The 27,386-nt window shown below is 52.7% G+C and overlaps 11 protein-coding genes across 11 annotated transcripts; 4 read left to right on the top strand and 7 right to left on the bottom strand.

The window, feature by feature from the left end:
• Nucleotides 1-142: 142 nt before the first annotated feature.
• TRV_01615 (uncharacterized protein) lies at nt 143-7,430 on the bottom strand (the record flags this gene model as incomplete). The annotated part of the gene is made up of 6 exons (XM_003024218.1): nt 143-1,213; nt 1,278-1,432; nt 1,471-4,389; nt 4,471-6,064; nt 6,129-6,946; nt 7,031-7,430. The coding sequence occupies 6 exons, from the start codon at nt 7,428-7,430 to the stop codon at nt 143-145; spliced, it is 6,957 nt and encodes a 2,318-aa protein (XP_003024264.1).
• A 1,910-nt stretch (nt 7,431-9,340) lies between these two features.
• Nucleotides 9,341-10,634, bottom strand: TRV_01614 (uncharacterized protein; the record flags this gene model as incomplete). The annotated part of the gene is made up of 3 exons (XM_003024217.1): nt 9,341-9,890; nt 9,986-10,494; nt 10,560-10,634. The coding sequence occupies 3 exons, from the start codon at nt 10,632-10,634 to the stop codon at nt 9,341-9,343; spliced, it is 1,134 nt and encodes a 377-aa protein (XP_003024263.1).
• Nucleotides 10,635-11,235: 601 nt separating this feature from the next.
• On the top strand, nt 11,236-12,212 carry TRV_01613 (uncharacterized protein; the record flags this gene model as incomplete). The annotated part of the gene is made up of 2 exons (XM_003024216.1): nt 11,236-11,348; nt 11,426-12,212. The coding sequence occupies 2 exons, from the start codon at nt 11,236-11,238 to the stop codon at nt 12,210-12,212; spliced, it is 900 nt and encodes a 299-aa protein (XP_003024262.1).
• A 121-nt stretch (nt 12,213-12,333) lies between these two features.
• TRV_01612 (C6 transcription factor, putative) lies at nt 12,334-14,758 on the bottom strand (the record flags this gene model as incomplete). The annotated part of the gene is made up of 6 exons (XM_003024215.1): nt 12,334-13,267; nt 13,321-13,454; nt 13,517-13,827; nt 13,892-14,347; nt 14,475-14,622; nt 14,657-14,758. The coding sequence occupies 6 exons, from the start codon at nt 14,756-14,758 to the stop codon at nt 12,334-12,336; spliced, it is 2,085 nt and encodes a 694-aa protein (XP_003024261.1).
• Nucleotides 14,759-14,976: 218 nt separating this feature from the next.
• On the bottom strand, nt 14,977-15,108 carry TRV_01611 (uncharacterized protein; the record flags this gene model as incomplete). The annotated part of the gene is made up of 1 exon (XM_003024214.1): nt 14,977-15,108. The coding sequence occupies one exon, from the start codon at nt 15,106-15,108 to the stop codon at nt 14,977-14,979; it is 132 nt and encodes a 43-aa protein (XP_003024260.1).
• Nucleotides 15,109-15,222: 114 nt separating this feature from the next.
• Nucleotides 15,223-18,466, top strand: TRV_01610 (copper-transporting ATPase, putative; the record flags this gene model as incomplete). Its single annotated transcript, XM_003024213.1, has 2 exons — nt 15,223-15,388; nt 15,588-18,466. 2 exons carry the CDS (start codon nt 15,223-15,225, stop codon nt 18,464-18,466), a joined length of 3,045 nt encoding a protein of 1,014 aa, XP_003024259.1.
• A 391-nt stretch (nt 18,467-18,857) lies between these two features.
• Nucleotides 18,858-19,796, bottom strand: TRV_01609 (uncharacterized protein; the record flags this gene model as incomplete). The annotated part of the gene is made up of 3 exons (XM_003024212.1): nt 18,858-19,355; nt 19,387-19,659; nt 19,737-19,796. 3 exons carry the CDS (start codon nt 19,794-19,796, stop codon nt 18,858-18,860), a joined length of 831 nt encoding a protein of 276 aa, XP_003024258.1.
• Nucleotides 19,797-20,407: 611 nt separating this feature from the next.
• On the bottom strand, nt 20,408-21,777 carry TRV_01608 (uncharacterized protein; the record flags this gene model as incomplete). Its single annotated transcript, XM_003024211.1, has 2 exons — nt 20,408-21,665; nt 21,725-21,777. The coding sequence occupies 2 exons, from the start codon at nt 21,775-21,777 to the stop codon at nt 20,408-20,410; spliced, it is 1,311 nt and encodes a 436-aa protein (XP_003024257.1).
• A 314-nt stretch (nt 21,778-22,091) lies between these two features.
• Nucleotides 22,092-22,881, top strand: TRV_01607 (uncharacterized protein; the record flags this gene model as incomplete). Its single annotated transcript, XM_003024210.1, has 2 exons — nt 22,092-22,266; nt 22,370-22,881. 2 exons carry the CDS (start codon nt 22,092-22,094, stop codon nt 22,879-22,881), a joined length of 687 nt encoding a protein of 228 aa, XP_003024256.1.
• A 445-nt stretch (nt 22,882-23,326) lies between these two features.
• Nucleotides 23,327-24,067, bottom strand: TRV_01606 (uncharacterized protein; the record flags this gene model as incomplete). Its single annotated transcript, XM_003024209.1, has 4 exons — nt 23,327-23,381; nt 23,460-23,542; nt 23,613-23,867; nt 24,056-24,067. The coding sequence occupies 4 exons, from the start codon at nt 24,065-24,067 to the stop codon at nt 23,327-23,329; spliced, it is 405 nt and encodes a 134-aa protein (XP_003024255.1).
• A 1,153-nt stretch (nt 24,068-25,220) lies between these two features.
• TRV_01605 (pH signal transduction protein PalI, putative) lies at nt 25,221-27,185 on the top strand (the record flags this gene model as incomplete). The annotated part of the gene is made up of 2 exons (XM_003024208.1): nt 25,221-26,972; nt 27,069-27,185. 2 exons carry the CDS (start codon nt 25,221-25,223, stop codon nt 27,183-27,185), a joined length of 1,869 nt encoding a protein of 622 aa, XP_003024254.1.
• Between the last annotated feature and the right edge of the window lie 201 nt (nt 27,186-27,386).

Genomic DNA, 27,386 nt, shown 5'->3' with positions numbered 1-27,386 from the left:
AGCCAAGTATGTCAATCATCCGAAACCGCCCCGAGGAGACTTGACCAAACGCACGACGATTAAAAAAAGACGCATAAGTAAACGGAGGGAAGGAAACGCGAAATAGAATCATTGTTCGCTCAAAGTGGGAAAGAGAAAGCATTCAAAAGCCACTGGTAAGTTTCTTAAACCAGCTCGTTCGCTTGGTGTTCATGCCACCATAACGATGGTCCATATCGCCGCTACTTTCATTGCTTCGGACTGGGTCGCGGCCTTCGCGACGAGATTCACGTCTGCGAGGTCGTCTGTCGAAATCCACATCCATTGGGTCAACAGGACGGGATTTCCTTCGAGAACGACGATGGATGGCTCTTCGTGCCTCTTCGTCGGATGATAAGGAAGCATTTTGAGGCTCCCTTGCAGGGTCAGGCACATCAATAACCGTAGCTACGATGGGAGGGACCTCGGGAGGGTCTGAGATCTGAGATTTCACCCAAGATGAGGTTTTATCTTTGCCTCCATTTACCATGGCTGGGTAGGGGACAGCTTGTTCGTGACGAGATGACTTCTCACGTCGAGATCGGTGGTGATCCGGTGAGGATCGACGCCGCCTAGGTTTCCCACCTTCATCGTCAGTACGATGAGAGCGATGGCGACGGCTTTCATGGGGGGAGAGAGGGTCTTTAGGTGGTCTCTCCGAACGAGAACGGCGGTCCGATTTCTTGTCTCGTTTAGATTCATGGGGGAGGTCCTCCATTTCTCTGGCATGCCGTTTTTGTCGGCGGCCTTCACGCTCAGCCTCACGAGCTCTTTCATCCCTTTCTTCACGCAGCCGTGCCCGCTCTGCCTTGCGTTTTGCCCTCCGAGCCTCAGCCTCCTCGGTAGGGCTGTTATTGCCTGTTCTCATTGCATCGGTAGTGAAGCCTTCGCCATCAGTATCCGGCCTCACGGACCTTCTTCGGCGTCTGGATTCATCCTTTTCTCTGTCTGTTTCTCTTCTTGAGGACTCATGACGAGAGCGGGATTTGGGGCGCTCGCGGACTTCGGGAGCCCGGGCTCCAGGCTTCCTTAGGGACAAGAAGCCAAATAGTCCTTCGGGACGCTTGGGAGATGTGTTAGAGCGACGAAGGGGCACCGGTTCTCTCGAAGAGTGATTCATGACTCCAAAGTCGTCTCTGCCCATTGGCATTTCACCTGATGGAGCCAAAGCCGGATCACTGCTGTGTTTCTTAGACTGGTAGGCCAAACCGGTTAGTTTAGTTAGAGAGTTAAAAGAGATGCTTTAGTATGTTACTGACCTCTTTCCTTGATCTGCGTCGCTCTGGGTCCTTTGAAGATTTGCCTGGAGGGGAGATTAAGCCATCATCAGGACTCAACATTTCTACGTCATCGTCGAGTGCATATGGGTCGCGTGGGACTGAGAGAAGAATGTTAGTAATTTCATGCTTGCGCTCTATGGAGTACTCCGTACGACATAGATGAATGCCTTACCTGATTTCTTTTTATGGCTGGAGCTGCGTTTGACGCGCTTGGATGACTCCACACCCATCATCCTTGCAGCCTTATCTGGAATATCGGGACTCTCGCGAGGGGTCAAAAGACCTGAATCGTCAAGCTCAACCGAGTGTCTTCTGGAGGTTGGCTTCGATGCAGACGCTCGCTTAGTGCTTTTCGACCGGACAGGCGGCGGTGGCGGTCCCGAGAGCATAAAGGGAAAACTCATCCCACGGCTGTGTTTAGAGGGCCGCGAAGCACGTTTATCCTTGTCTGAGCCAGAGGATTTCTCCACTTCAGCCCCTAAGCTGGAAACCTTCTCTTTCTTGGTAGCTGAAGATTTCGACCTGCTCAGACCAGGAGGCTTCTCCTTGTCCTTATCTTTTTCTCTTTCTTTCTCCTTCTTAACAACAGGCTCACCGGGATCCTTAGATTTGGATTCCTTTTTTGATGATTTCTTTGGAGCGGGTCCCGATGCCCCGGCAGCGCCCCAGAGAGCCCAAGATGCAGCTCCGGAGCTCCGATCGATCCTAGCGCGTTCTTTCTTGGTCGATTTCTTTGGTGTAGCACCTGGCATTTCATCGGCTACATCTCCGTCGGCTTTTGCTGTTGATGGACGTTGCGACGATCCTGCGTCCGGGTCTGAAAGAAGCTCCTTCAACTCAGCTGCCTCTTGTTCAGGTGGCGGAGGCGGTGCTGCTTCTTCCGCCTTGCTAGGCTGCTCGTGTTCCTCGATATCAGCCAGCTCGTCGAATGCGCCTGGGAAACTTCCAGGCACAGAATCACGTGGGGTCGGCTCCTTAGCTACCACTGCAGGTTCAGGCTCAGGAACGGGTTCCGGTGCCAGGTCTTCTTCGGCTGCTTTCTTTGACTTGGACTTTGTCTTCGTCTTGGACGTGGAGGACGTCTTGGTTTTTGAAGCCGCGGCGTCTTTCTTTGAGGACTTTGCGGCCTTGGTTGCGGGCTCCTCCACCGGCTCTACTACCTCTGGTTCAGGAACAGGCTCGGCGGGCGGGGGCGGTTCGGGTTTGGCCTTCTCCTTGGTCTTGGGCGCCTTCGCGGCCTCCTTATCGGCCTTCTTCTGCTCCAGCTGCTTGATGCGCTCAGCAACCGACGACTTGCCTGGTGCTTTGGGCGCTGAGGTGGTCGCAGTCGCAGAAGAAGTTGGTTGCTTGGTCGCTTTGTCAGCCGCAGGCGCGCTAGCCGCTTCAAGCGAACCTTCGTCTTCTTTTACTTCTTGGTCACCAACGTTCATCTTCTTCTCCTTTTTGGCATCTTTCTCCTTTTTCTCTTTCTTCGAGGCTTTGGCACTGGCCTTTTCGGCCTTACTAGTTGTCTTACTAGCGGCGGGCTTGGGCTCTTCTTCTTCAACAAGGTCGAGCAGGTCGTCTGCTGGTGCATCTACACCTCCCTTGGCAGCTTTGCTGCTGCTGGTTTTGCCACCTGATGCCAGCCCAAAGCTGCTCCAGTATCCTTTGGCAGCTTTTGCGGCCGACACGTCCTCAGCTGGAGTGTCGAGGTTGGGAGTCTCAGATACATCGACAACCTCCAGTCCTTTGCCTCTGGTCTTACTGAGTTTGCTCTCTTCAATGTGTGACGCCTTTGATGTTGATGTAGTTGTTCGTGAAAGGGAGCCCTTCTTGATAGAGGTCGGCCAGGGAGCAGTAATATCATCCCACGTATCGCCCATGCCATCCCCTCCATGTTCAGGTGGGAATTCTGGGGGTGTAGGCGCAGGCGGCGGCAATTCGCTGGCGCCCTTTTTGCCTTTCTTCTTGCTGTTGGTGATCGTACCCCATATGTCCCAGGTACTTTCGTCCTGGGTTTTGGGAACGGGCACCAACTCTCCTGAACCAACACCATCATCCTGTGGGGTCGTGTCAATGACCTCTTCTGCAACCTTTTTACCCTTCTTGCCTTTGGCTGCTTTTTCAGGTTCCTCTTTGACCTCAGGTACAGTAGCTTTTGATTTAGACTTCTTCTCCTTTGTAGGCTTCGAAGAACCCCAGAGACTCCAGGATGAAGATTGAACGGGTTCGGGTTCGGGTTCGGGTTCCGGCTGGGGCTCGGGCTCGGGCTCGACTACCGGTTCTGGTTCAGGGTCCGGGGCAGCAACCGCTGGTTCATCAATAATTGACTTTGCACCCTTCTTCTTTTTCTTCTTTGTGTCCGCAGCTGGTTGGTCGAGCAGATCGTCCAAAGCAAACGGATCTTTCTCTGGCGCCTTACTGGCCGCGTCTGCTTCGACAGTGGTTCCTTTCTTTCCTTTCTTCGATTTGCTTGTCGTACCACCAAAACTCCATCCAAAACCCACGTCATTAGACTCTGTCTGCTCTGCTATTGGTGCGGGCTCTGGTTCCGGGTCGGGGAGAGCTGTCGCGGCACCCTTCTTCTTTTTCTTGTCCTTCTTAGTGGTGGTTGCCCCAGCTCCAGTACCCCAACTGTCAAAGTCATCAACAGGTGGAGGAGCCAGCAGGTCAGGCTCCTCTTTGGTATCCTCGAAGAAATCAACTTTGGGCAGTTCTTCTGCCGGTGGCTCCTCTGGCACCGGATCAGCAGCAGCAGCAGCAGCGGCTGCTGCTGCTTTCTTTTTCTTGTCTTTCTTGGACAGCTTGGTCTCTTTCACGGCAGGCTTCTTCTCTTCCTCTTCTTTTTTCATGGTATCCTCGGCAGCCTCATCTATGAATTCCGGTATGTCAAGAGGGTCCTCATTTTTAGTAGACTTCTTGCCACTGTCAAACCAGTCCACCTCGTCCCCGGCTCCCGTAGCTTCCAATGCAGGGTCATCACCGAAATCAAAGGCCCCCGGAGTCACAGGGTCTGCCGTTTTGCCCTTTTTCTTCTTGTCCTTTTTTGAAGATGTGAGTGATCCGAACCATGACGTAGTTTCCGTCTTGGGAGGATCATCTAGCAGGTCTGCGTTATTGCATAAATATTAGCAAAGGCCCAGGTGAATACTAATAAAAACTGTAGTTGAATAGATGAAACAAAACATACCAGTACCCTTTGATTTGTCCTGATCAAATTCGTTCCCCCAGGAATCGTTATCAAACAGATCCTTCGACTTCTCAGCTTCCACGGGTGCAGGCTCGGGCTCATCCTTCTTTTTCTTCTTCTTGTTCTTTGAAGTGGAAAATCCCCAGAAACTCTCTGGCTCCTCTTCCTTAGTTTCCTCAACCACTGGCTCTGGCTCAGGAGGGGGTGGTGGCGGAGGCGGTGGATCAGCAGCACTGCCCTTCTTCTTCTTCTTGGAAGTGGTGGAAGGAAGACCGAACCCCCATCCAGCAGATTCAACAGGCTTTTTTTCCTCGGCCGGAGCTGGCTCAACGACCGGTTCGGGTTCAGGCACAGGGTCTGGTTCGGGGACTGTTTCCGGTATTACCGGCTCTGCCGCGGCACCTTTCTTCTTTTTCTTGTCCTTTTTGTTGGAAGATGAAGTGGCCAGTGAACTCCAGAAGCTGTCTTCTGGCTTTTCTTCCGCCGGCGGGGCTTCAACGACTGGTTCCGGATCGGGCACGGGTTCAGGTTCCGCGATAACGGGCTCCGCGGCCGCGGCCCCCTTTTTCTTTTTCTTATCCTTTTTGGTGGTTGGGGCTGGAATAGCGTCCCAGGAATTGAACGACTCCTCGGCAGGCTTTTCTTCCTCCTTGGGGGCTTCAGGCTCAGGCTCCGGGACTGGATCAAGTAAGGACGCTCCTTTCTTCTTTTTCTTGTCCTTCTTAGAACTGGTGACTCCAAAACCACCCCAATCTTCCTCCTCAGGCGGCGGCGGGTCTTCCTTAACCGGCTCCTCTTCCTTTACGGGCTCAGGAGCAGGTTCAGGGACAGGTTCGGGTTCGGGTTCAGGGTCTGCTGCGCCCTTCTTCTTTTTCTTCTTTTTCTCCTTCTTGGACAACGGCGCAGGCGTAGCACCCCATGGATCCTCTTCTGCTGGCTTTTCCTCGGCAACGGGCTCAGGAGCCGGTTCGGGTTCGGGCTCTGGCTCTGGATCGGCTTGCTTGTCCTTTTTACCTAGGTCAGCGAAGAAATCGTCTCCATCATTCGCCTTGTCATCACCAAGACCCCAAGGAGACGCGGTTTTCTTCTTGCCCTTCTTCGGCATGGCAAGGTCAGCCCAATCACCGAGGCCACCAGAATCTTTCTCCTCCGTAGCAGCGGGTTCAGCAGCGCCCTTTTTCTTCTTCTTTTTATCCTTCCCAGTCGTGGGGGCGGGTAACCCCCAGGAATTGTCAGGTTCCTTGTCAGCGCCTGCATCCCCAGCAGGATCGGCATTGTTACCGTCGAGACCGTTAGAATCAAAGCCAAAGTCAAATGCGTCGGATCCCGTAGACTTTTTCTTATTCTTCTTGCTGGTACCGCCCCAGGGATTCAGGCCGTCATCTTTGGTATCACCACCGTTTGCACCGAGATCAAGCTCGCCGCCTGTATTCCAGTCCTTTCCCCAGCCGCCAAAACTGAATCCGGTAGAACCCTTGGTATCTTCTCCGCCAAAGGACATGCCAATCTGAGGTGCTCCAGCGCCATCATCTAAGCTGACGTCCTGAAATGCACTTGGTGCTGGATCAGGAGGGGGAAGCTCGGTAGCAGCATTCTACAAAGTTAGATATGTTAGTATCGGGAACAATTGGTTCGATCCATGCAGTGATTCCACTGACCTTGCCCTTTTTCTTCTTCTTTTTGGATGTGGTAGCAGCTCCAAAATCACCCCAGCTGGTGTCTGCATTGGTGTCATCGGCCCAGGATAGATCGCCGCCAGCGTTCTCCTTTGCCTTGGCTTCTTCCTCCTGGCGTTTCTTCTCCTCTTCCTCCTCAAGTCGTTTCTTCTCTTCCTCCTCTTCCAATCTCTTCTTCTCCTCTTCTTCCTCTAGACGCTTCTTCTCCTCTTCCTCTTCCTGTCTCTTCTTCTCTTCTTCTTCCTCCTGCTTCTTCTTCTTCTTCTTCTTTTTCTTGCTTGAGCCTTGATCCGCATCTTCCTCACCTCCACCTTTATCATCGTTGCCTCCAGGGTCATCACCGCCGCCACCACCACCACCTCCTCCTCCGCCGCCGGCATCGTCTCCTCCACCACCACCACCACCATTATCACCTCCGCCATCGCCTCCATCGGCGCCGCCTCCCGAAGCATCTTTTTCCTCCTGGCCTGCGCCGGAATCTTTCTCTGGTGTGGTATCTGCCCACGGGTCTGCTACGGGCGCAGGTTTCTTAGCAGGCTTTTTCTTCTTTGCCTCCCTGAATCTAGATGTATCTTTGAAATCAACTGATATGTTCATAAGCGGATCCTGAAATAACGAAGATGGCTTTTTGGTTGAGCGGTGCCTGGCTGGAGCAGGACCGGCGTGTGTATCAACATGTGCGCGAGCATATTCGTCGCAAGCGTAGTCTGGCGGCAAATCGAGAATCGCATCATCGTAAGACGGTAGCGGAGATGCTTCTGGAGTCGAGAATGCTGCCTCCAGTATGGCTCTGAGGTCATCTATGCAACTAGGCGCTCCCGTAGAATTACGATTACGAGTTGAATATACCTCCACCTATTCGATAGATATGAGCATCAATTGACCTGGAACGGAGATGAAAAGAGGAGAAGAAGAAGAAGAAGAAGAGAAGAAGAAGAAAAACGGTTCATTTGCAGTACGCGCAGTAAAATCATTAAGCCATAGATGATGGAACATGCAAACTGCGTATCGGGTAACAGTTAAAAGGGGGCGGAGAGAGAAGAGTATCAATATAGGAGGGAAAAGCGAATAAAAGGAGTCAAAAAGGATGGTGCGTACTTTTGGCGAGATGCACCGTGTGATGTTCCCTGCAGTTGGAGACGACCAGGCTGGCAATTGTTCCACGGTCGAACGATGCCGCAGTCTCCTTTCTGATGCCATCAAATCCCCATCAACCAAAGGAGTATCTCCCACACGGCACAACGGGCTCCAGGTGTCGAGCATCTCCACGTCCGCGCAGGCCATGGTGCCGAATCGAAGCCTTCCTAGACGAAACCGAGTACTGGGGAGATGGAGAGACGGTCATGAGTCGCACAGATCAGGCGCGTATCGGACGGGCGACGAATCCCGATGCTAGAGTTGGCTGCCGGTGACGTCGTTCAAGGGCAAGGAGGCTCGACGATAAGCTTATCGATAGACATAAACGGAAAGCAAAAAAAAGCCCTCGCCTATCGCACAGAAAGACGCCCGGACGGTATCGAGAGGTAGAGTCGGCAGCAAAATAAAGAGGAAAAAAAAATAGCACGGCAGATCGAAAACAGGCACCCGGATGTCTAAAAGGTCAAAGTTCAACTTTTTTTTGCGTTTATCTTACCCGAAAGAAAAAGACAAAAACTGGAGCCTCTCGTCCTGACGCCGCTGGTGGTACAGAAGGGACAGAAAAACTAGGAAAAGAGACGACCAGGTTAGAAACACACTGAGCTGAGCCAGGCACTCCAGCGCAGGAAGTCCGGTCAGAGCACAGCACAGAGAGAAAAGGGGGGAAGAAAGGGGAGAAGAAGAAGAAGAGAGTGAGAGAGAGATCCTGTCCTCTCTCCTCGATCCTCGATGAATATGTAGTTATGTCCGGGGAAAACGTCGAGTAAATAAATACTGGTCCAGGCAAAAGGTTGAACCCAAAAAATGGAACCTAAAAAAAAATAAACAGAGAAAAGAAAGGATCAAAAAGATCTGGTCGATGGAACGAGCAAATACTCAGCCGGCTCTATAGCATCGAATCACAGTCGGCCGACGCAGCTTTCAGTTAGGGCTGCAGGGTCCGTCCACCGGGGCGTTGCAAAGCCGATGGATGGCGAAAAAAAACGTCGTTAACTATGGAGGCGTTGTGGAAACAGTTGTAACTTGTCCGGCCAGTCTTGGTGGACTAGTTACCAACCCGCCAGCGCAGGACAAGACAGGACAGCGAGGTCGACGGGACGGGGAGAGGATATGCGAGACAGAGAGCCCCCGGCAGCGAGACGAGACGAGATGCGAGGCACCAGAGCGCAAGCCTGCGATTGGCATCAGCAAGGGCGAATCATCGACATGGCGGGGGGTTTACCTGCAGCGACAGTCGACTCGGCGCGCGCAGACAGCAGCAGGGCGCGAGACACCACGATCCTCGAGTCGCCGGTCTTTACTTGGTGTCTTCCTGTCCGTCGTCCGCTTTCTTTACTATCGACTCTGCTAGTTATTGTTTATTGTTTATTGTCTTGTTTCTGCTGCTTCATCTTGACGTTTGTTGTTTTTTTGTCTGAAGTAAATAAAATAAAATAAAAAAAAAGAATAAAAAAGAAAAAAAGAAAAAAAGAAAAAAAAAAAAGAAACCTCAAGCTCTCACGTGACTCACCGCCTATTTGGCAGTAAGCAAAAAGAGCTGCAGGAGGACGAAGAAAGACGGCGACGGCGAGGATGCAATGCATGTATGGATATGCGTGGATGGGATGGATATAAGTAAGTAGAGGAATCGGGGGGGAGGCATGATGGATGGAGAACAGGTTGGGCATGCGTACATCCCTGAAACGGCCCGCGGCCGGGGAGAGCGTCGCCAGATCGCCCGGTCACCAGCGGCCAGCACATGATATGGAGACGGGCGCGGAAAACTTTGACCGGATGCACTTCGTATCGCGGAGGCTACGAGAAATATACAAGGACGGGGATGGAAGGGTACGGTCGGTAGTTGATGCGTCGATTCTCTTGATTTGGCACTACATAGGGAGAGCAGGAGAAGGAGGGAGCAAAAAAGGGGGATGATGAATTGACTCTTTATAAAGAGGGATAAACCAGATCCAACCACCGGACGCCGTCATGATAATATGAATCATATCAGGAACAAACATGGAAGAGGAAGAAGAAACGGAAGAAAGAAAGAAGGGAGGAGGAGAAGAAGGAGAAGTCTAAGACTGATTGTCGGGGACGAGGTTGCCCTTGATGCCAAACATTTTGCCCGTGGTGGCTGCCACGAACCCATCGATCTGTCTCGAGTACTGCTCTGCCTGGCAGGTGTTGAGCATGCTTTCTAGCCTGCTTGGTTCCTGGGGCAGTTTGAAGAGACGCTGCCACTCGTCCTCGGCGAGCAGAGGCTGCTTGAGCTGTGCGCGGCTGACGTTTTCGGCCTTGCGTTTGGCCTGCCAGGCGGCGATCTTGGTCTGTTCTCGGGCCAGGGCACGCTGGTAGTACTGGAAGTTGTTGTTCTCGGTGTGGTGGGTCTCTATGCTCTCCAGCAGCAGGTCGCAGTTCTTCTCGAGGAACGGGTCAATGTTGAGAGAGAGGTTGTCGAAGTTGGGCGTGTTCATGGGCGGGTTGGAGAGGGGGCTGGCGAGTAAAGCGGCGAGGGATGGGGGCAGGTCGAGTTCCTCCTTGGGTGCGGTGGTGGGGATCTGGTGCAGGTAGGAGGTGAGGAGGTGCGAGTTGTGGATGGTCACTGGCAACTCGACGAAGATGTCACTGTGTCTGAGGTTGGATTTTTGCAGGCTACGTCCGTCAGTACTACACATAAAAGGCAGGACTATACTCATTAGAAAAAGGGAGAGGGTACGCACTGCTCGGCGGTGAATTTGTTCTCCTTAAAGGCAGTCATGAACTGCGGGGAGAGCCTGAAGGCGCGCAGACTGAGCGGGCCCTGAGAGCTGCGGCTGACGTCGTGCACGAGGGTGACGGCAGTCTCGTTCATGTCCTTCTGGTAAAAGTACTGGTTCTCAATGACATTGAGGTTGAGGAAGTTGCCCATGTTGGCACTGGTGTAGTACCCCACATTGTTGGCGTCGATGTTGACCTCGCGCAGCATGCGGATCATCTCAGCCTGGTATGCGACGTTGGACTTTGCTCGGGGTGCCGACGCCGCGCCACTGGAGGGCGATATGTCCAGGTGCGAGTCCGGAGGCAGGTCGACGACGGGGAAGGGGAAGCAGTTTGTGATTTCGAGGGTGCCCTTGACGTCCATTCCAACCAGGGATCCGGTGGCTGTCGTGGGGAATGTCTGGGTGCAGTGCTTGATTATCTTCATCACGACCTGCACAGCCATCAGTATTGTCTTCTTTGGCGTTGTATTCTATGGATATATAAGTGTATGGTGTATGCGTACCAGCGCGTCCACTTGGACCGCCTTCAACGGACCGTCTCTCCTAGAACAAGGTCAGCTTCAAGTCCCCCTGCCAAACTCGCAGTTTCAGTGAACACATACTCTGCCATCTTGTCTGGTTCCGCGAATGCAGCGTCTTCCGTCTATGCAGTATCCAGTTCACGGGTCGAGCAGCTGCTTCGCAAGTTGTTGAAATCTCAGCTTCGTCTTCGTCTTCGTCTCGCCGTCGTCGTCGTCGTTTTGTGTGAAATAAAAAAAAAGATAAAAAAAGAAGATAAGTCGCTAAGCCGAGAACAGACTAGCGTGAATAGTTAATTACATAAGCATGTACTTAATTACATAAGCACAACCTCGACTCTTCAAAACGCCGAAAACGCCGAAGAAACAAAGACAAACGACGACGAGGAGGTGGAAAAAGCGCATGAAAGAGATGGAGAAGATGCGGGTTTGTGACTGTGGCAGGCTGAGTGAGTGCAAGGATGGTCTAGCTTTACATGCATGGGCAGAGACGTGGCTCGCTGCCCCATGCTTAGATTCTTCACGGGCATTGAGAAGTCGACTGAGGGGCATCTTTGAGACCCCCCGCGCGCAACACGATATATAGTTCTCGACCAGTACCTATTCTCATTATTATTACAACTCTCTGATCTTGATATCGATATCATCCAGAAGTAAAGAAAGCAAGAAGAAAGAAAGAAAGAAGACCAGACAATGGCGGAGAACAGCGGGTACGAGAAGTACAGCTTTGGCGAGCACTACCTGCAGAACGTCTACGTGCATATACCCCCTTCACCGGCCCCAGCCGACACCGGCTACTGGGTAGTGTATGTCTATAAACATCTATATATATCATCTATATATATAATTGATTATATTAGAGAGATTTACTGATAAGAAATAGGTACATCCACGGCGGGGCATGGCGGGATCCAGACATCCTGGCGCCCTCCTTCAAGGCGACGCAGGACCACCTGCTCTCCGACCCCTCCGTTTCATACAAGATAGCAGGAATAGCATCCATCGACTACCGACTGTCCGCACATCCTAACCACCCACAGGATCCCACTAGCCTGGATGCAAGAGAGTACCGCAACGCCAAACACCCGGATCACATCCACGACGTGCGGGACGGGCTGGCCCTGCTGCAGTCCATGTACGGGTTCGGCGAGCGGTACGTGCTTGCGGGCCACAGCTGCGGCGGCACGATGGCGTTCCAGGTCGTTATGAACCGCGTGCTGAGTGCGGCGGAAGTGGTTCGTCCCGTGGCGGTGGTGAGCGTGGCTGGCGTGACGAACCTGCTTGGGCTGGTGGAGGAGAAGGCGCATATCAGTGCGTACCGGGAGTTTGTGACGGGGGCGTTTGGGGATGAGGCGGAGGGGACGTGGGAGGTTGTGTCTCCTGCGGTGGACGGGGAGGGGGTGGGAGGGGTGGTTGATAGTTGGAATAATGGACGGGTGGTGGTGATGGGGTTTTCGGTGAATGATGAAGCGTTGCCGGGGAGTCAGTTGGGATTTATGAAGGGGACGGTGGATGCGTGGGCTGCTGCTGGTGGTGATGCAGGTGTGGAGAGACGGGTGAGGATTGTGGAGGATATGGCTGAGACGCATGATGGGATGTGGATTAATGGGAAGGAGGTTGCGGATGTCATTGCGATTGGTATTAGGGAATTGGAGAATATGCAGGTTTAGTACAGTCTATGCAGAATGAAGTGAGTATATACAGTATACAGGTATGCAGAATGAAGTGAGTAAGTATATACAGTCTATGCAGGAGTGAAGTGAAATGGGTATATATGCAAGAATGCTTTGGCTACATGAAGAAGACGCTTCGACCGGGAGAGAGGGCCATGAGCTCGCTCCACGACCAGAGATGCGGGTGAAGCCGAGCATGTTCCCAGAGAGATAGAAGAAAGTTGCGCAGGCCACAGATGCTCAGGGTGCCGAGGGAGCGACACAGCCGGCGCAGGACTGACTCCAGCAGTGATCTAAACTGCACTGTCTCAGGCCGGGAGTCTACCGCAGCCTCGACTCCAGCAACGAACATGGGCCAGAGCATGACTTTGACAAAGGACTTGCGGGGATCGGAAACAGTAAGCAGGACTTCCCGCAGTGTCTCCAGCAGAATCTTCCTGGCCACGAGGAGGATGTCAGACACGGACACGTATGAAGCTGTGGGAGTAGAGGTGGAAGCAGAGAACGAGACGTGGAGTAGTTGGTCCTGGTCGAGGAGATGGCCGAGGCTTCTGACGCAGTAGATGGCTGTGGCGGCATGGTAGATGCTTGCTATGCGCACCCAGTCCGGCCTGTCTGGACGCAGGAAGGCCTTTTTGGGGTCTAACCTGCTGCATGAAGAGGCTTGTTGTTGAGTGACTGTCTGCTGATGCATGGTATCTGCCCATGAAGCAATGGGGAAGGAGAGGATATCTTGTAGCAATGCATGAATGGAGGTTTTGAGAGTGGAAGTTGAGCTGGAGGTGGTGGTGGAGGTGCTAGAACTTGATGGAGATGCGTCTTCTCGGTCCAGGTCTTGTAGTTCTATGATGGTTGAATTAGAGTACGATTCAGCCAGGGCTCTGAGGTGGTTGATGCGGATGATGGCGTCGAAGAGCTGGTTGGGACAAGGGATGCATGTCCCCGAGCCGTCCTGGTAGACCTCCTGTATGATGTCTGTGTACTCGAGCTGCCGCCTTGCATCGAGCATGGGGAGAGACGAGGATATAGTGGTATAGCTCATCACGTCGGCACTACCTTGTTAACTTGGATCTGGATATATGTATAAGTATAGATAGTTACTTACATCATGAAGAAGGTGAGTAGGGAGTTCAGGCCGGCGCTGTGTCTGGCAATGGTCCTGACTCCTCCACGCATGCGAATGATATGACATGCTCCCTGGAAATGCGTCTGCCATGACCCAACAGCCGACAGTTGTGTCTATAACTAGGCAATTAGCAGTATTCAATCATGAAATGGGAGAAGGATAGGTAACTATCTACCTCGGCCATGAAGAGAGTCAGGACGCCCACGAGAGTGACGTCTGAGATGCGGGTCTCTGGGTCGGCGATGTTCCTGCTGATGCGCCTGAGCGTGTGGGACTTGGAGCGGTAGACCTCGCGGCCGACCTGGACTTCCACTCCTGAGTCCATCGAGTCAGGCTGCGAGCGGATGGCCTTGTGGGTGTCGACGGCGCAGATGAGGACGTGCCAGAGGATGGAGGCGAGGTCGTCCTGCCAGGCGGTCGGGTCCTCGGCGGCCTTGACGTCGACGTGGTTGATGGGATCGAGATCAGGCACCAGCTCATGCTCGTCTACACTGTCAATATACTATTCTATACATAATATGTTGTTGTAGTAGTAGTGGTGGTGGCTTACAGTACCAGATGGTGCGGACGACCTTCTGAATCTCCGCCGGGTAGGAGAACATCATCGACTCTGGGACGGCCCTTGGAGCCACCACGACGGCTGTAGAAGCATCTTTGACACCTTTATCTTTGGCGTCCCTAGAAGAACCAGGACTGTCGACTACGAGACGCGGCCGGCCCTTCTTCCTGGCCTTCTGGCGGTCGTCGAGAAAGGCGTTCTGGTGTCCGCCGCCCGCGAGCCAGACCAGGGGCTTCTGCTTGCCGTAGCCCAGGCAGTCGAGCCCGCGGTCCCGGCACTTTTGGCACGCAGGGAGGGCGCCGTCGCAGCGCACTCGTCTCTTGCGACAGGTGTGGCATTGCATAGTGAGTAGATGTACTCCGTAGAAGTGATTGATGTTAGTGATTGATGTTAGTGAATACTGTGATTGATATTTGGCTGTTGACTGTTGACTCGACTGTTGAGTGGCTGTGCATCTCGTATCTCAAGAGTCTCTTCTCCAGTCTAGATGTCTAAGTTGCTGTCTAACTGCTCGCTACCAAGGAGTCTGTCTCTCTTCTGCTAGCTAGCTAGATGCTTGTCTCTGTCTACTCGCAAGGTCCTCGGTCGACTGAGATATAAAGACGAGCTCTTCTTCTCTTCTTCTTCTCTTCTTCTCTTGATAATAACTGACTGACTGACTGGCTATCTGCTTCAGTTGGCTTGACGTTGAGCGGTCGGCGTCTTGCTTGTTCTTCTTCTTCCTGATTGACTCGACTAGTTCATGCACGAACGCACATCACCGGAGATGGCTTCTTCGGAGGCGAAGATGGGCGAAGATGGGCGAAGATGAAGATCAAAACTCAGCTTCAGCTTCAGCTTCACTCCTCCAGGCTTCATTATTAGGTTACTCCAGCTCACTGCTCCAGCTCCAGCTTCACTGCATGGCCAATGGCTCTCCGGGGCTGCTCCGTCCGGCCTGCACTGCCAATGAGGCCGCCGCAGTCAAGAAAGACAGAGACGGAGACGGAGACGGAAGACTCTTCTAGTCCTTTCACTTCTTGCTCCGTAGTCTTTTTCTAGACTTCCCTTCAGCTCGCCGGATCTTCCCGTCGGCATCAAAAGGCAAAAAAGGCTCGCTTGTTCTTGTGCTTCTTCTTCTTCTTCTTCTTCTCTGCGCCGCTTCTTCCATCTCGCCGAAGAAGTGATTTGCATAGACTCAAAATAAAGGAAAAGGGCCGAAGAGTCATCCCTCTCTCTCCTTTCTGTCTTCTGTCTTCTGTATCTCTCTTCTATCTCTAGAGTACGGATACTCTCTACTCTACTCTCTTTAGCTGCTCTGAATCACTTATTCGATCACTGAAATGGCCTGCGGAAACAAGTCTGGATGCTGTGCGGGCGAGAAGAAGCCTCCAGCAGCTTTCTCTTCCTCCTGCTCCCCTGCTGAGGACGACCATGCAAGAGTCATGGCTCGTCTGCCTGGCCGGGATGCTGCCTGCTGCGATCCCGAAGCTGACGAGCGCTGCGATGGTCCGTCTTGTCTTTTGTCTTCTCTTCTTCTGTTGTTTGATATAGAGATTAGAGATTAATGGATGAGTAGAAACCTGCATCGAGTCGCTGGCTGCCTACGAGTGCCAAAAGGCCTGCGATGACGGAGCTGCTGGTACCACCACTCCTATTATTCTACTACTATTATTCTACTTATATTTTGACATCTGGTACTAATCAGCGGTAGATGAACATGTCCATGAGCATGGAGACGACGGGAAGCATGGAGCAGTCGCCTGCAGCAGCCATCTCAGGCTCGCCTTTGAGCGCTTCAGCTCCTATCTCGAGACCGCCCAGTGCATCTGTCGCAGCGTCATCGCCAGCCACAGCCTCACCCCTTGCTGTGCCGGCCAGGCTGCCTCTTCTAACCCTCACCCTGCCCCTAACCATGCACATAAACATATCCATGAAGACAAGGATATTGACCTGGATGATACCTCGAGCTGCTCCGGACATGACCACGACCACGACCATGACCATGATGATGACCATGATCATGATACTCATAGTCACAGCCATGCAAATGACAATCCTACTGGCATCATCAAAGGAGCAGCCGTCGACCTGGAGAAATCTGCTGGCCACGAACACGTCCTCCTCGCAGTCTCCGGCATGACCTGCTCAGGATGCGGGAACAAGCTCTCCAGGGCCCTCCAGGAGTCTCCCGCAGTCTACAACGTCAAGGTCAATTTCGTCCTCGGAAACGCAGAGTTCGATCTCGACACTGCCCACACCAGCATCGAGGCCCTCATCGACCGTCTCGACAGGCTCACGGGCTTCCGCTGCGTCAAGGCTTCGTCTTCTGCAGACGACCAGCATCTGGACCTGCTTGTTCCCCCCGGCACTGCTCCCAATGTCACGGTTGAAAGTCTGCCTGCGGGGGTCACCCAGGTTGATATACTCGACGCCAGGACAGTCCGCATTGCATTCGACCCCCTGGCCATCGGAGCCCGAGACCTGCTCCAGGCCATGGGAGATCGCTCTTCGGGCCTCTCCCCAGTCAACAACCACAGGGACCCCGCTGCCTCCGCCGGCAGAAAGAGACTCTACGCCATGCTCTACAAGACCACCTATGCGGCCTTGCTTACCATTCCCGTCCTGGTGCTGGCATGGGGCCACTCGCTGACTGGGCCGCGCACCAAGGTCATCGTCTCGCTGGTTCTGGCCACGGGTGTCCAGGCCCTGGCTGTACCGGAATTCTACAAGCCCGCCATCACCTCGCTTCTCTACAGCCGCGTCGTCGAGATGGACATGCTGGTCGTCATCAGCATCACCGCTGCATACCTCTACTCGCTCGTGGCAGTGGGCTTCACCCTCGCAGACAAACCGCTTGCCACGCCCGAGTTCTTCGAAACAAGTACCCTGCTCATCACCCTCGTGCTGTTCGGCAGGCTGGTCGCTGCCTACGCGCGCATTCGGGCCGTGGAAGCGGTGTCTACTCGCTCCTTGCAACCTGCTACTGCCCTCTTGCTTGAAGATGCCCATGCTGCTGCTGCTCGCCAGACTCGAGAGATCGATGCCAGACTGCTTCAGTTCGGGGACAAGTTTCTGGTCTCACCGCATTGTACCATCCCCACAGACGGGAGGGTGATCGAGGGGACCAGCGAGGTCGACGAGTCCATGCTCACGGGCGAGAGTCTGCCTGTCCTCAAGAAAAGGGGCGCCCAGCTCATTGCCGGCACTATCAACGGATCAGGCAGTCTCACCGCCCTCCTCACTCGGCTGCCGGGCAAGAACACCGTGGCAGAGATATCCAATCTCGTCGAGGAGGCCTCAAGTCATAAGCCTAGGGTCCAGGATCTAGCTGACAAGGTGGCTGGATGGTTCGTCCCCGTCGTCACGGCCGCGGCGTCTATTGTTCTAGTGGCATGGTTGCTTGTCTGTCTGTTGGTACGGCACCAGGCTGCAGGCGGCGCCATCGGTACCGCCATAACATACACTATTGCCGTCTTCGCCGTGTCCTGTCCATGTGCCGTTGGCCTGGCCGTTCCCATGGTCCTCGTTGTCGCAGGCGGTATTGCGGCCAGGGCAGGCGTCATTATTAAGTCCGCCGAGTCCACCGAGCGAGCACACCGAGTCACCGACGTCGTGCTAGATAAGACCGGCACCATCACCACCGCTGACCTGGAGGTCGTAGAAACAGTCTTGCTCCCGCAGCCAGAACCAGAGTCACACCAGGATACCCTCTCCCTCGTCTCCGCCTTGGTCCGCGATAACAAACACCCCGTCTCCATAGCGGTATCCAAACACCTCGCCAGCCAGAGCCAGAACCAGAACCAGGACCAGGACCAGGACCAACCTTCTCAGCGCCTCGAGAACATCCGCATCATACCCGGTGCAGGCGTGGAGTGCATCACCGACACCTCCATCCTCCGCGCCGGCAGCGCTCGATGGCTCCACGTCCAATCCCACCCTGACGTCTCCCGCCTCATCACCGGTGGCATGAGCACCCTCTGCATCACCCGCAACGACACCCTGATCGCCGTATTCGGGCTCAAGAACAACCCCCGCCCCGAATCCGCGCGCGTCATCCAAAAGCTCCAATCAAGGGGTCTATCCGTCCACGTCGTCAGCGGCGACGAGACCAAGGCCGTTGAAGAAATCGCTTTGGCCGTGGGTATTCCCACCGCCCACATCGCTGCTCGCCAAACACCTTCCGACAAACAGGCGTACGTCACGCGGTTGATGGAGCAGGGCAAGACGGTACTGTTCTGTGGAGACGGAACTAATGATGCCGTGGCTATCACACAGGCAGACGTGGGCGTTCAAATCGGCTCTTCATCGGACGTAAGTAGAGCTACGGCTGATGTGGTGCTGCTAGGCGGGCTGGAAGGCGTGGTGGTGCTGCTGGATGTGTCGCGGGCGTCGTTCAGGCGTATCGTGTTCAATTTCGTCTGGTCCGCGCTGTATAATGTGTTTGCCATCTTGTTGGCTGCGGGCGCCTTTGTGTATGTGCGTATCCCGCCCGCGTATGCTGGTCTGGGCGAGATCGTGAGTGTCTTGCCGGTCATTCTGGCTGCCCTGAGCATGTTCTGGACCAGACGCTCTCTGGCCGTTTAATCCTGACTTTACTCGGCCTTACCTGATATGTTCGAGATGGCTATTGATCTAGGATTGTGGTAGGGCTCTAAAGTATGTAGTTTGTGAGAATGATATCGAAGATCTACGTTGTCCCTTGCCAAATGACGCAGTTATGCATGATGCACAGCCCTCTTTATGAACAAAGCCGTCATCATGCATACTTTAATCTCACTTCATAAAACCACAAAACCAACATAAATAGTTAAATAAATAAAAAGTCCAGTCAATCATTCATATCATGACCTGCGCTAAGGCAAAAAATAAAAAAGGCATACAATACGCCCAATCAACACCCCATACGCCCATTCCATTATCAATGTAAAAAAAAAAAAAAGACGGTATTTTTCTCTCTCTCGCTCACTCGCCTCGCTCACGCAACAGGCATACTCTCATCTTTCATAATCGAATCCCCGCCCTCATCCTCCTCCTCCTCTTCCTCCTCGTCATCCTCCTCAAGCTCATCCTCATCCTCATCCCCTTCCCGATCCTCAATAAACGGACTCTCCATATCCAGCTCCCGCAACCGGTCCAGCAGCTCCTCTTGTTTTCGATCCTGCCATCTCGCCAGCGCCGCACACGCATGCACCCTGAACCCAAACACCCGCGGTTCGTACCTCTGTCGCGACTTGTCCGGTATTAGGTCCGGGTATACCTGGAACAGCACGTTGTGGAAGGAAGACCCGAAGTACGCGCCGTCAACAGCGGCGTGTCGGGATGATTTGGGGTTATATATGTCTTCGCATTTGGCGCAGTATAGCTTTACGGGTTTTTGGCCGGGGATGTCGGATTGGCCCATGGGTAGGAGCGGGTGTTGCTCGCACATCACGCGCGGGCATTTGCCGAAATCTGCGTTTTTGTATTTCTCGACCTGCGCTCGTCAGGTCAGTTAGCGTGCGTACTTGAAGAGAGCGTTGAGGGGAATGTACCATTTTTGCTAGGCCGCGCGTGGTAACGATGTACCGGGCGTGAACCAGCCCGTACAGATGTCGGGCGGATTTCTCAATTTGTTCTCGTAGATCCTCGTCGGCGTCTAGGTCGAACAGGTCCGTCACCATGTCCAGCGCATACTGGTAGTATTGGACCTCGGTGTTGAGGCCCGTCAGGTTGAAGCGGTCGGTCAAGTACTCTTCGTCTATTTCGCAGAAGTATTCGTTGCCTCGGGAGGATATGAACTGTGCTCGCAATGCGTTAGTCTCGCGCACTCAAGCCGAGAATATCTGCGTTACACTGGTTCGAACGGGCCACTCACCCAGTCTCTCCAGAAGGACGTGTAGTCGCTGTCTGTGTCTGTGTTGTTGAACTCGTCCATGGCCTATGCAGAGTCACTATAGGCCGTTCTGCAGCTTTGAATAAAATAACCTGGTCGAGTGGTGGTTTTTGGGGGGTATTTTTTGTAGCGAGCTCCCACCCCGCTTTGCGTTGACGGTGAGGTTTGCCGTATCAGCTATTGATACTGGGGAAAGGATACGTTTCGTGTAAACAGGTACGACAGGCGTGTCAGCAGATATAAAGGCAGGGAAATGCAGGCTGTTCGTGGTCAATTATCTTGCATCTACAAACTTGGTGGCTTTTGATGTGTTTTTTTTTCTTTTCCAACAAAACAGCTTCTGGTGGCGGAGCTTCCACGTGATGCTGCTTAAGCCAGTGGCCCAGCGCTACGTCTACAGATATTGCGATAGTAGATGTTTATTGTTTTATAGTGCATAGATATATTCAATAGAAAGAGACGGCAAAGCAGCCAGTAGCATAGCGGAGATGGTATCTGTCAAACAAAGAGGATTGTAAATACACCAGTGAAACGAATGGAGCCACAAACAGACAGCGACAACGAACTATATACAATTGGATATAATCAGACGAGAAAAGGAAATTCGTAGCAGAAGAAAGCAAGGAAAGCAAATATAATCTATGAGGGATGGCTTAACGGCTGGCTCGGTTACATTCCTCGATAAACCTGCAAACTCCCTCGATGCCTCCGTAGTCGGACGCTGTAGGGGTTGGGTAGCGGATGTCAGGGAAGAATGCTCGATCACCAAGCTCGCTGATGCCAACGCTAGAAAAATCAGATGGTTGACGAGCCCATGGATTCTCCTCAGATAGGTTCAGGAGGGAAAAGTCACCCTCTGGGGTACCAAAGGGAGAAATGGACTTGTCCGAGAGCATCATCTCCTGCCAATTGACATACTCCGGCGTTCGCATAAAGGGACTTTCACACGGACAAGATCCTGATTCGGAGTGTTGGTGGCTAGGAGCAAAGGGAAAGAGGAGTGCCATCTCAGCTCCGTTTTTGCTCTCAAAGTCTTCGTCCTGGCCGACAACGCCCCTCTGAACACCAGCCTCGATACAAAGCCTTTCCACAGTATCCGCATCGCATCCTGGGAATCGAACGCGGATGGTAGACTGGTCTTGTAATGAGATGGGGAGATCACCGAGTGCGGCGAGTTTCTTTAAATCGTTGAGGACGGCGGCGAGTTCCTTGAGCACACGAGCAAAGTCTCCGGAGAGAAGGTCGAGCAGACCAGCAGAGTTGAGAGTTGGCTGCTCATCAGCGGCGAAAGACGATCCCTTCTGCATGGACTTGAAGCATCCGAGAGCAGTGATGGTTGGAGAGACCTTGAAGTCAACGTAGGATCCGGAGGCGGCTGGGGATATGGCGTCCATCTTACGGCCGGCCTCTTGCTGCAACGGAGTTACAACTTTGTACTTTTTAGCACCAGTTCGCTTGTCAATGCCGTCAAAGCGGATTCTCTGGCCAGACAGCCAGAACGAACGCATTGCTACCGACACATTCTGGATAACCTGAGCGGGGCAAGTTGGAGAGCTGGAGAAGTATCGTGCTCCACCTATTCTCCCCGCACCGATAGCATATCCTCCTGCTGTTCGACAAAAGGCACCTCCCGTGAGGTTTGGGCGGAGGGCTGACGCAAAGGGAGTCCTCGTTGTCAACCGACTGACCTGGGTGGCGATCTTCAGCGGCTGGGCGGTTCTGATACCGGCGGCACGACTTGACACACGGCCAGTGGTAAAGGAACGAGTCTGTGACCTGAGAGCCGCAATCCGGTTTGCGGGAGTCCTAGCAGACGGACGTATATATGCTGGCTGGAGCTGGAGGGCTCTGGGTTCAGGGGCATCGGGAAGTCTGTTCCTGATAGCTCGCGCAGTCTTCTCGAAGGCAAACCTATAATGATGTCAGCCTGGCGTCCTTTCTCCGCTTAACGACCGTAAAGGACCACTTACCTGGCTACCCGCCAGACCTTCGGAATGAGCTGATGCCCACTCGACGGCGGCATCGTGAAGAGACGATATCAAAACGACATCAACAACAACTGTGCAAGTCGAGGTTGAGTTGACGAAGAGAAGAAGAAGATCGAAAGACGAGAAGAACTTCTGCTTTCGTCATAGGCTCAAGTTTTTCCGGACCTCGGCGAAAAGCGGAGATATCGGGACAACTATAGTCCGTAATTGATGACTAAGCGAATATATCAAACCTTAAGTTTCTTAGTGACGGCGAAACGGAAGACGACAACGACGACGGAGTAGCTAGTCGAGCAGACGATAAAGCAAGAAAAGACAGCCGCCGGCGAGTTGCATTGCAACGGACAGGATGTCGTCTGGGTTTGTATCTGCGGGCGTGGAAGGGGAGGACTACGAAGGCAGCAAGCCCAATGACGAGTGGCTGAAGGTAAAACAGGAGCTCGAGGAGAGTCGCCAAAGGAGGGCTGTTGAAGGCCAGCAAGAAGGGGGGAAGAGTCTCTACGAGGTGTTGCAGCAGAATAAGGGTATGGCATGAATAAAGAACGCTGGTGTTAATGTTTCAATTCAGCTTCAGTCTTCTATTCTACTGCATTTTCTACTGGTACTGACGGGTATGGATTACACCAGCTGCCAAACAAGAGGCGTTCGAGGAATCAATACGGCTGAAGAACCAGTTTCGAACCCTGGATGAAGACGAGGTTGAATTCCTCGATTCGATACTCGAGTCCACACATGCCAAGGAGGAGGCATTGCAGAAGGAGACGAGTGAGAAGCTGGAACTGTTTCACCGGCAGCGTGAGGAGGCTGAGAAGGCTCTTCTGGATGCGGAGACTGGGAACGCTGCTGAGCTCGTTGGGCCTGCAGATGAAGGTGACAACTGGGCTATCTCAGGACGTAAACGCCGACGGCCCAAAGAGAAGGAAGGTGGTCTGCTAGGTCTTAAACGACGGAGGTCCGCTACCGCTGCAGAGAACAATAATAATAGCAGCACCCACAGCAAAGATGGCAAGGATAAAGCAATGGAAGGAGCTGAAGCCACTCAACCTCCGCCTATCAAGAAGCCAGAGCCGAGCATCCCGACAGAAACAAAGGCGTCAACCCTGGGGCTGGGTGCGTACAGCTCTGACGAAGACGACTGATGTGTGGCAGGAAGGATGCACGAATGCGCGAATCTCCCATAAGGGGCGTGCAGCATGCACAGTTGTGTTCCATGCATGGTTCTTCCGCAAGCAAGGAGGTGAATCAGCATGGCTCCTAAAGTGAGATGCCAGCACTTATTCATCGGACTGGACATCCTCTACCTACAATCTACAGGCTGAGCCTCCGGCTGCCTTTTATCATTACGTCTATCTACCTATCGGGGCGTGTCTAGCTACCATCACAAGCTACAAGCTCTAGCAGGAGGGAGACTTAAAAAAAAAAAAAGGCCCGATGAAACTATCTTATATTGATCAACGCATGGATGGCGATTAATTACAGGTATTAGCCATCACCTGGAACCCTGGATCCTCACCACTGAGGTCGTTATCCGTCGTCATTATGGTCGTCACTGCATCCGAGATAATCCATTTATCTGCAGGAAGCTCAGCCATGCTTGACGTCCATGACGGTTCCGTTCTCGTCGACGTAGACGTTCATCCTGCACAGCCCGCGGGGTTAGCAGGCATATACTAGACGACCAACTCAGCCATTAATATCGACAATTATATTAACACACCTATCTGGTTTGAAGTCCATTGTAGACATGTCACCTGGCTTGAGAACTCGGTGTCCCTCTGGAAGGTCCTTCTTTGCAAAACACTAGGAAACAGGGCAAAAAAGCAATGTCAGTGCCAGAGTAACCGGCATGCATCAGCGGGCTCAAGCTTACAGTCTCGTTCGACTCGGACTCTGTAATCTTCTTGCCCATCAGCTTGGCCGCCCAGGCAGCCTTGTCATCTTCTGACAGATTCGGCACAACTAGAGGCATGGTTGATGGGGTGGATGATGTAGATGTGAACCGTCCAGGGGCCAGCAGTTTCTTGAGATGATGCGCCGTCTTTACTATCGTCTTGATGAAGCTTGATATGGATGGAGATGGAAGATGAAGAACAGGAAAAGAGGGAGAGGAGAAGAAGAAGAACAGCTACCCCGCGGGGATATTTATATACGGAGGACGAAGTAACAAGATGCTCTGTGGCGAGTTGGATGCGACCTCAGCAGGCATCAGCATTTTCTTACTTCTCGACGTCATTTTCACTTTCCTACGGCATTTTCCTTCTCCAACTACGGAGTACAAAAGTGAAAAATAGAGGACAAGAACTCGGCTCGGACCTTGCAAGACATGACTTCACTGAGAAGGTTGATGACCGGCCTCTCTACTTTGAGATAAGTAGCAAATATATAAGTACATCGCCGACCAGGCTATGACATACACGGCTAGCTAAGTCTCCAGGCCATCCATCTTGTTCGTACGAGACAAGCCATCTGACTAACAGACGCAGCGCACATCTGGCTTCGAAAAGGCGTGCATACATGAAGACGCTACAGCGCACTAGTAGCGGATAAGGGGTATGCCCCCTGTTACGGATTACTCAAGACGGCACCTTGACGGCCACAAGCATACGACTCGTCCGGGGCTCCCCTGGATATGCTTGTCATCGGTGGGGGAACAATGGGCAGGCCGCGGAGTCCTGCTTGCGTTTGTCAGGTCCCTTATGCATGGCCCTTTATAATAATAATGTGCTGTTTCAGCTGCCGTTTCTCCTTCTATGGAGGATAGGATGTTGTCCTCGAGCCACCGGCAGACAGGCCATCCAAAATCCACGGACGAAAAGAGGGTGTATGATGGCCGACGATGAACGGTACCGCTCGTTACAAGCCAATACGGACCAGTCTTTTCGCAGCCTTCGCCCGCCTAAAAAAGTGTGCAATTTATAAAACAATAAATTCTCCATCCACCTGCAGGTGGGCGCTTCGTAAAGGAAAACTGCGAAAGAACTTTAAGCCTTTTCGTTCGTTTTTGCTTCTCCTGGCGGACGCCAATCGCCGGGATGAGAGGGAAACCGTTTGACAACCTCCCTCGGACTTACATATATCAAAGAGAAGCGGCTGCTGGCTAGGCTTACGCACTGCTCTCCAATTCCTGGGTCAACTAGCAGAGCCAAAGACCCAAAAAAAGAAAAGGAAAAATCTGACGGGTATTTCGCTGGCTTGACCATGCTTGCCCGTTGTCCATCGCTCGTTCGGCCGTGCAGATCAATCTCCTCTCAAGACTGTCCTTGCCTGTGACCAGGTAAAAATAGAACGATTCCTCGACCAGTTCGCAATCACATCTCATTGCTGTTGAATTTTCAACAGAAGGGAAAGCCCTTCTCCCACTGCCGTCTCTCGTTCACCACCCATCTACTTCACTCCTTCATGCGCATCGCCATCGACTGGCGCGTTGTCTTAACCGTGTTGCCGGAGGGCTCCATCCTTTGACCCAGCACGTCCAATCATGTTACCGCCGACACTCATTCAACTACTGCTGCTACAATCATGCGCTTCTGCATTAGCAACCACTCCATCAATACGTTCTTCCGCTCGTCCAGACTCATGTTCTGACCAGCTTGGCTGTCTAAAACAAGACGACTCAAAACTACCACGGCAATTTGACCATCTCTGGATATGGGACGAGATATCCAAGGCCAAGAGGGCCGATGACGATAAAGGGAAAGGAGAAGGACGGAAAGAAGGTGGGCGTGGAAAAGAAGGAAGCCAGGGAGAAGATCAAGAAGGAGGACGTGGACCTCCACCCGGTCCAGAGAACAAACCACCGCCTGGACGTCCTGATAAGAACGATCGCCCTAACAATGGCCGCGATAATAATGGGGAGAATAAGGATAAGGATGGCAAAGGAAGCTCAGGAGGCCCGGAAACAGGCAGCGGTAAGGGCGGAGGAGATGAAGAAGGAGATAAAGATAAACCAAAAAAAGGCGGAAATGAAGGTGGAAATGGAGGAGGAAATGGAGGAGGAAATGGAGGAGGAAAAGAAAATGATCCTGATCCCCCAAAAAATGAACCCCCAAAAAATGAACCCCCAAAGAATGATCCGCCTAAGAATGAGCCCCCCAAGAACGATCCCTCCAAGAATGATCCCTCCAAGAATGATCCCCCCAAGACTGACTCTCCTCCGCCCGTTCCAACACAACAACCAGACCCGCCCAGGGATCCTGTTCCAAACAGACCTCCTCCAGACCCGATGACCCAGCAGCCAGACCCAGCACCTTCACCTACCCGGGACCCCACGACTGAAAAGGATCCTGGGACTCGGACAAACGGACCACAGCCTACACATGAAGACCCTTCCCCTTCACAGTCTCCGCCCCCAGAATCAAAGCCAAGCGCGGAACCAACCGAAGGTCCAACTACTACCAAAGATCCAAAACCAAATTCTACAGACCCAGTGCCTGCAAGCTCATCATCAGAGCCATCGGGGTCATCCAAGTCCCCAGAGCAAACAACATCACCAACCGGTGATCCAGCAGAGTCCTCCAATGTCCCACCAGCTCCAACATCTTCATCTTCCTCTACTCCCGTGACCTCTTCTACCACTCCCCCGGGCCCTCCCAAATCGAAAGGCAGTAGTCTAAGCAAGGGCGGTGTTGCTGCTGGTGCGGTATTCGGTGGATTCGTCGTTATCTCCCTGATATTCCTCACATTTGTCTACTACAAACGATGGAAACATACTAGGGAGAACCAGACCGATGAGGGTTCCAGCAGGCGACTCTCTCCATTCCCCCCAACACCTCCTATGGGCAATGTCCAACAGACTCAAACTGGAATTGTCGACCACAATGAGTCAATGGCATATGATCACAATATGAGCTCCTTTGGTGTCCTATCAAGCCCTTCTCAAGGGGACTCATATCCTCATAGCATGGAGGAAAAAGGCATTGCTTATTCTACATACCCCTCCCACCAGGATGCTGCCTACCAGCCATCGTTGAGCCAATCTGCGCAAAACGAGTTACATCTACCTCAAGGTAACATGGGTAATACAACCCAATCCAACTTGCTCATTGCCTCCAGTGAGCATCAACATCAGTACATGGCATACTCGCCAGATTTGATGGAAGATGAAAAGACTGGCTTCCACGCAGTTGGGGCACCCGGTCTTGCTCCACTACCCGAGTCGTCCCAGGAGAATCTACATCTACACAATTCTTCAGAAGAATACAGGCGGCCTATACCAAAAAGATACAGCGCGGTGAATTCACACCAAGCAGGACGAAACAGCCTCATGCAACTTACGAGTCACAACAGTGCTGTATACCCAGCAAACTCGCAATAACCGTATACCTAGGAGTTCTTGTTCGCATATTTATTTCTTGTCTCGCCTTTGCTTCTTCGGGATGCTACTTACATCAAAATCACTGGTACATACTTGTGGTGGACTCCGCTTACCGATGAAGTCATTTAACCGTTCATTCCTGGGACCATTCTTTTCACTTTTGCATTTTATTTTACCTCTGCTCGCGCAGTGATTTCCTTATATATCCGATCCCTCTTTTTGATCTCCTTGTATTATGAAATTTCTCTTGCTTCAGATCCCAATTCCTTATTCCACCTCAGGAATGGGACATCTACTCCCTTGTTTGGGTGCTATTGCTTCCTTTTTACG

The sequence above is a fragment of the Trichophyton verrucosum genome (genome assembly GCF_000151505.1).
Source record: "Trichophyton verrucosum HKI 0517 chromosome Unknown contig00122_1.f1.exp, whole genome shotgun sequence".
NCBI lineage: Eukaryota > Fungi > Ascomycota > Eurotiomycetes > Onygenales > Arthrodermataceae > Trichophyton > Trichophyton verrucosum.
Note: the sequence above shows the minus strand (reverse complement) of the source record. Positions and strands in the feature narration are given on the sequence as shown.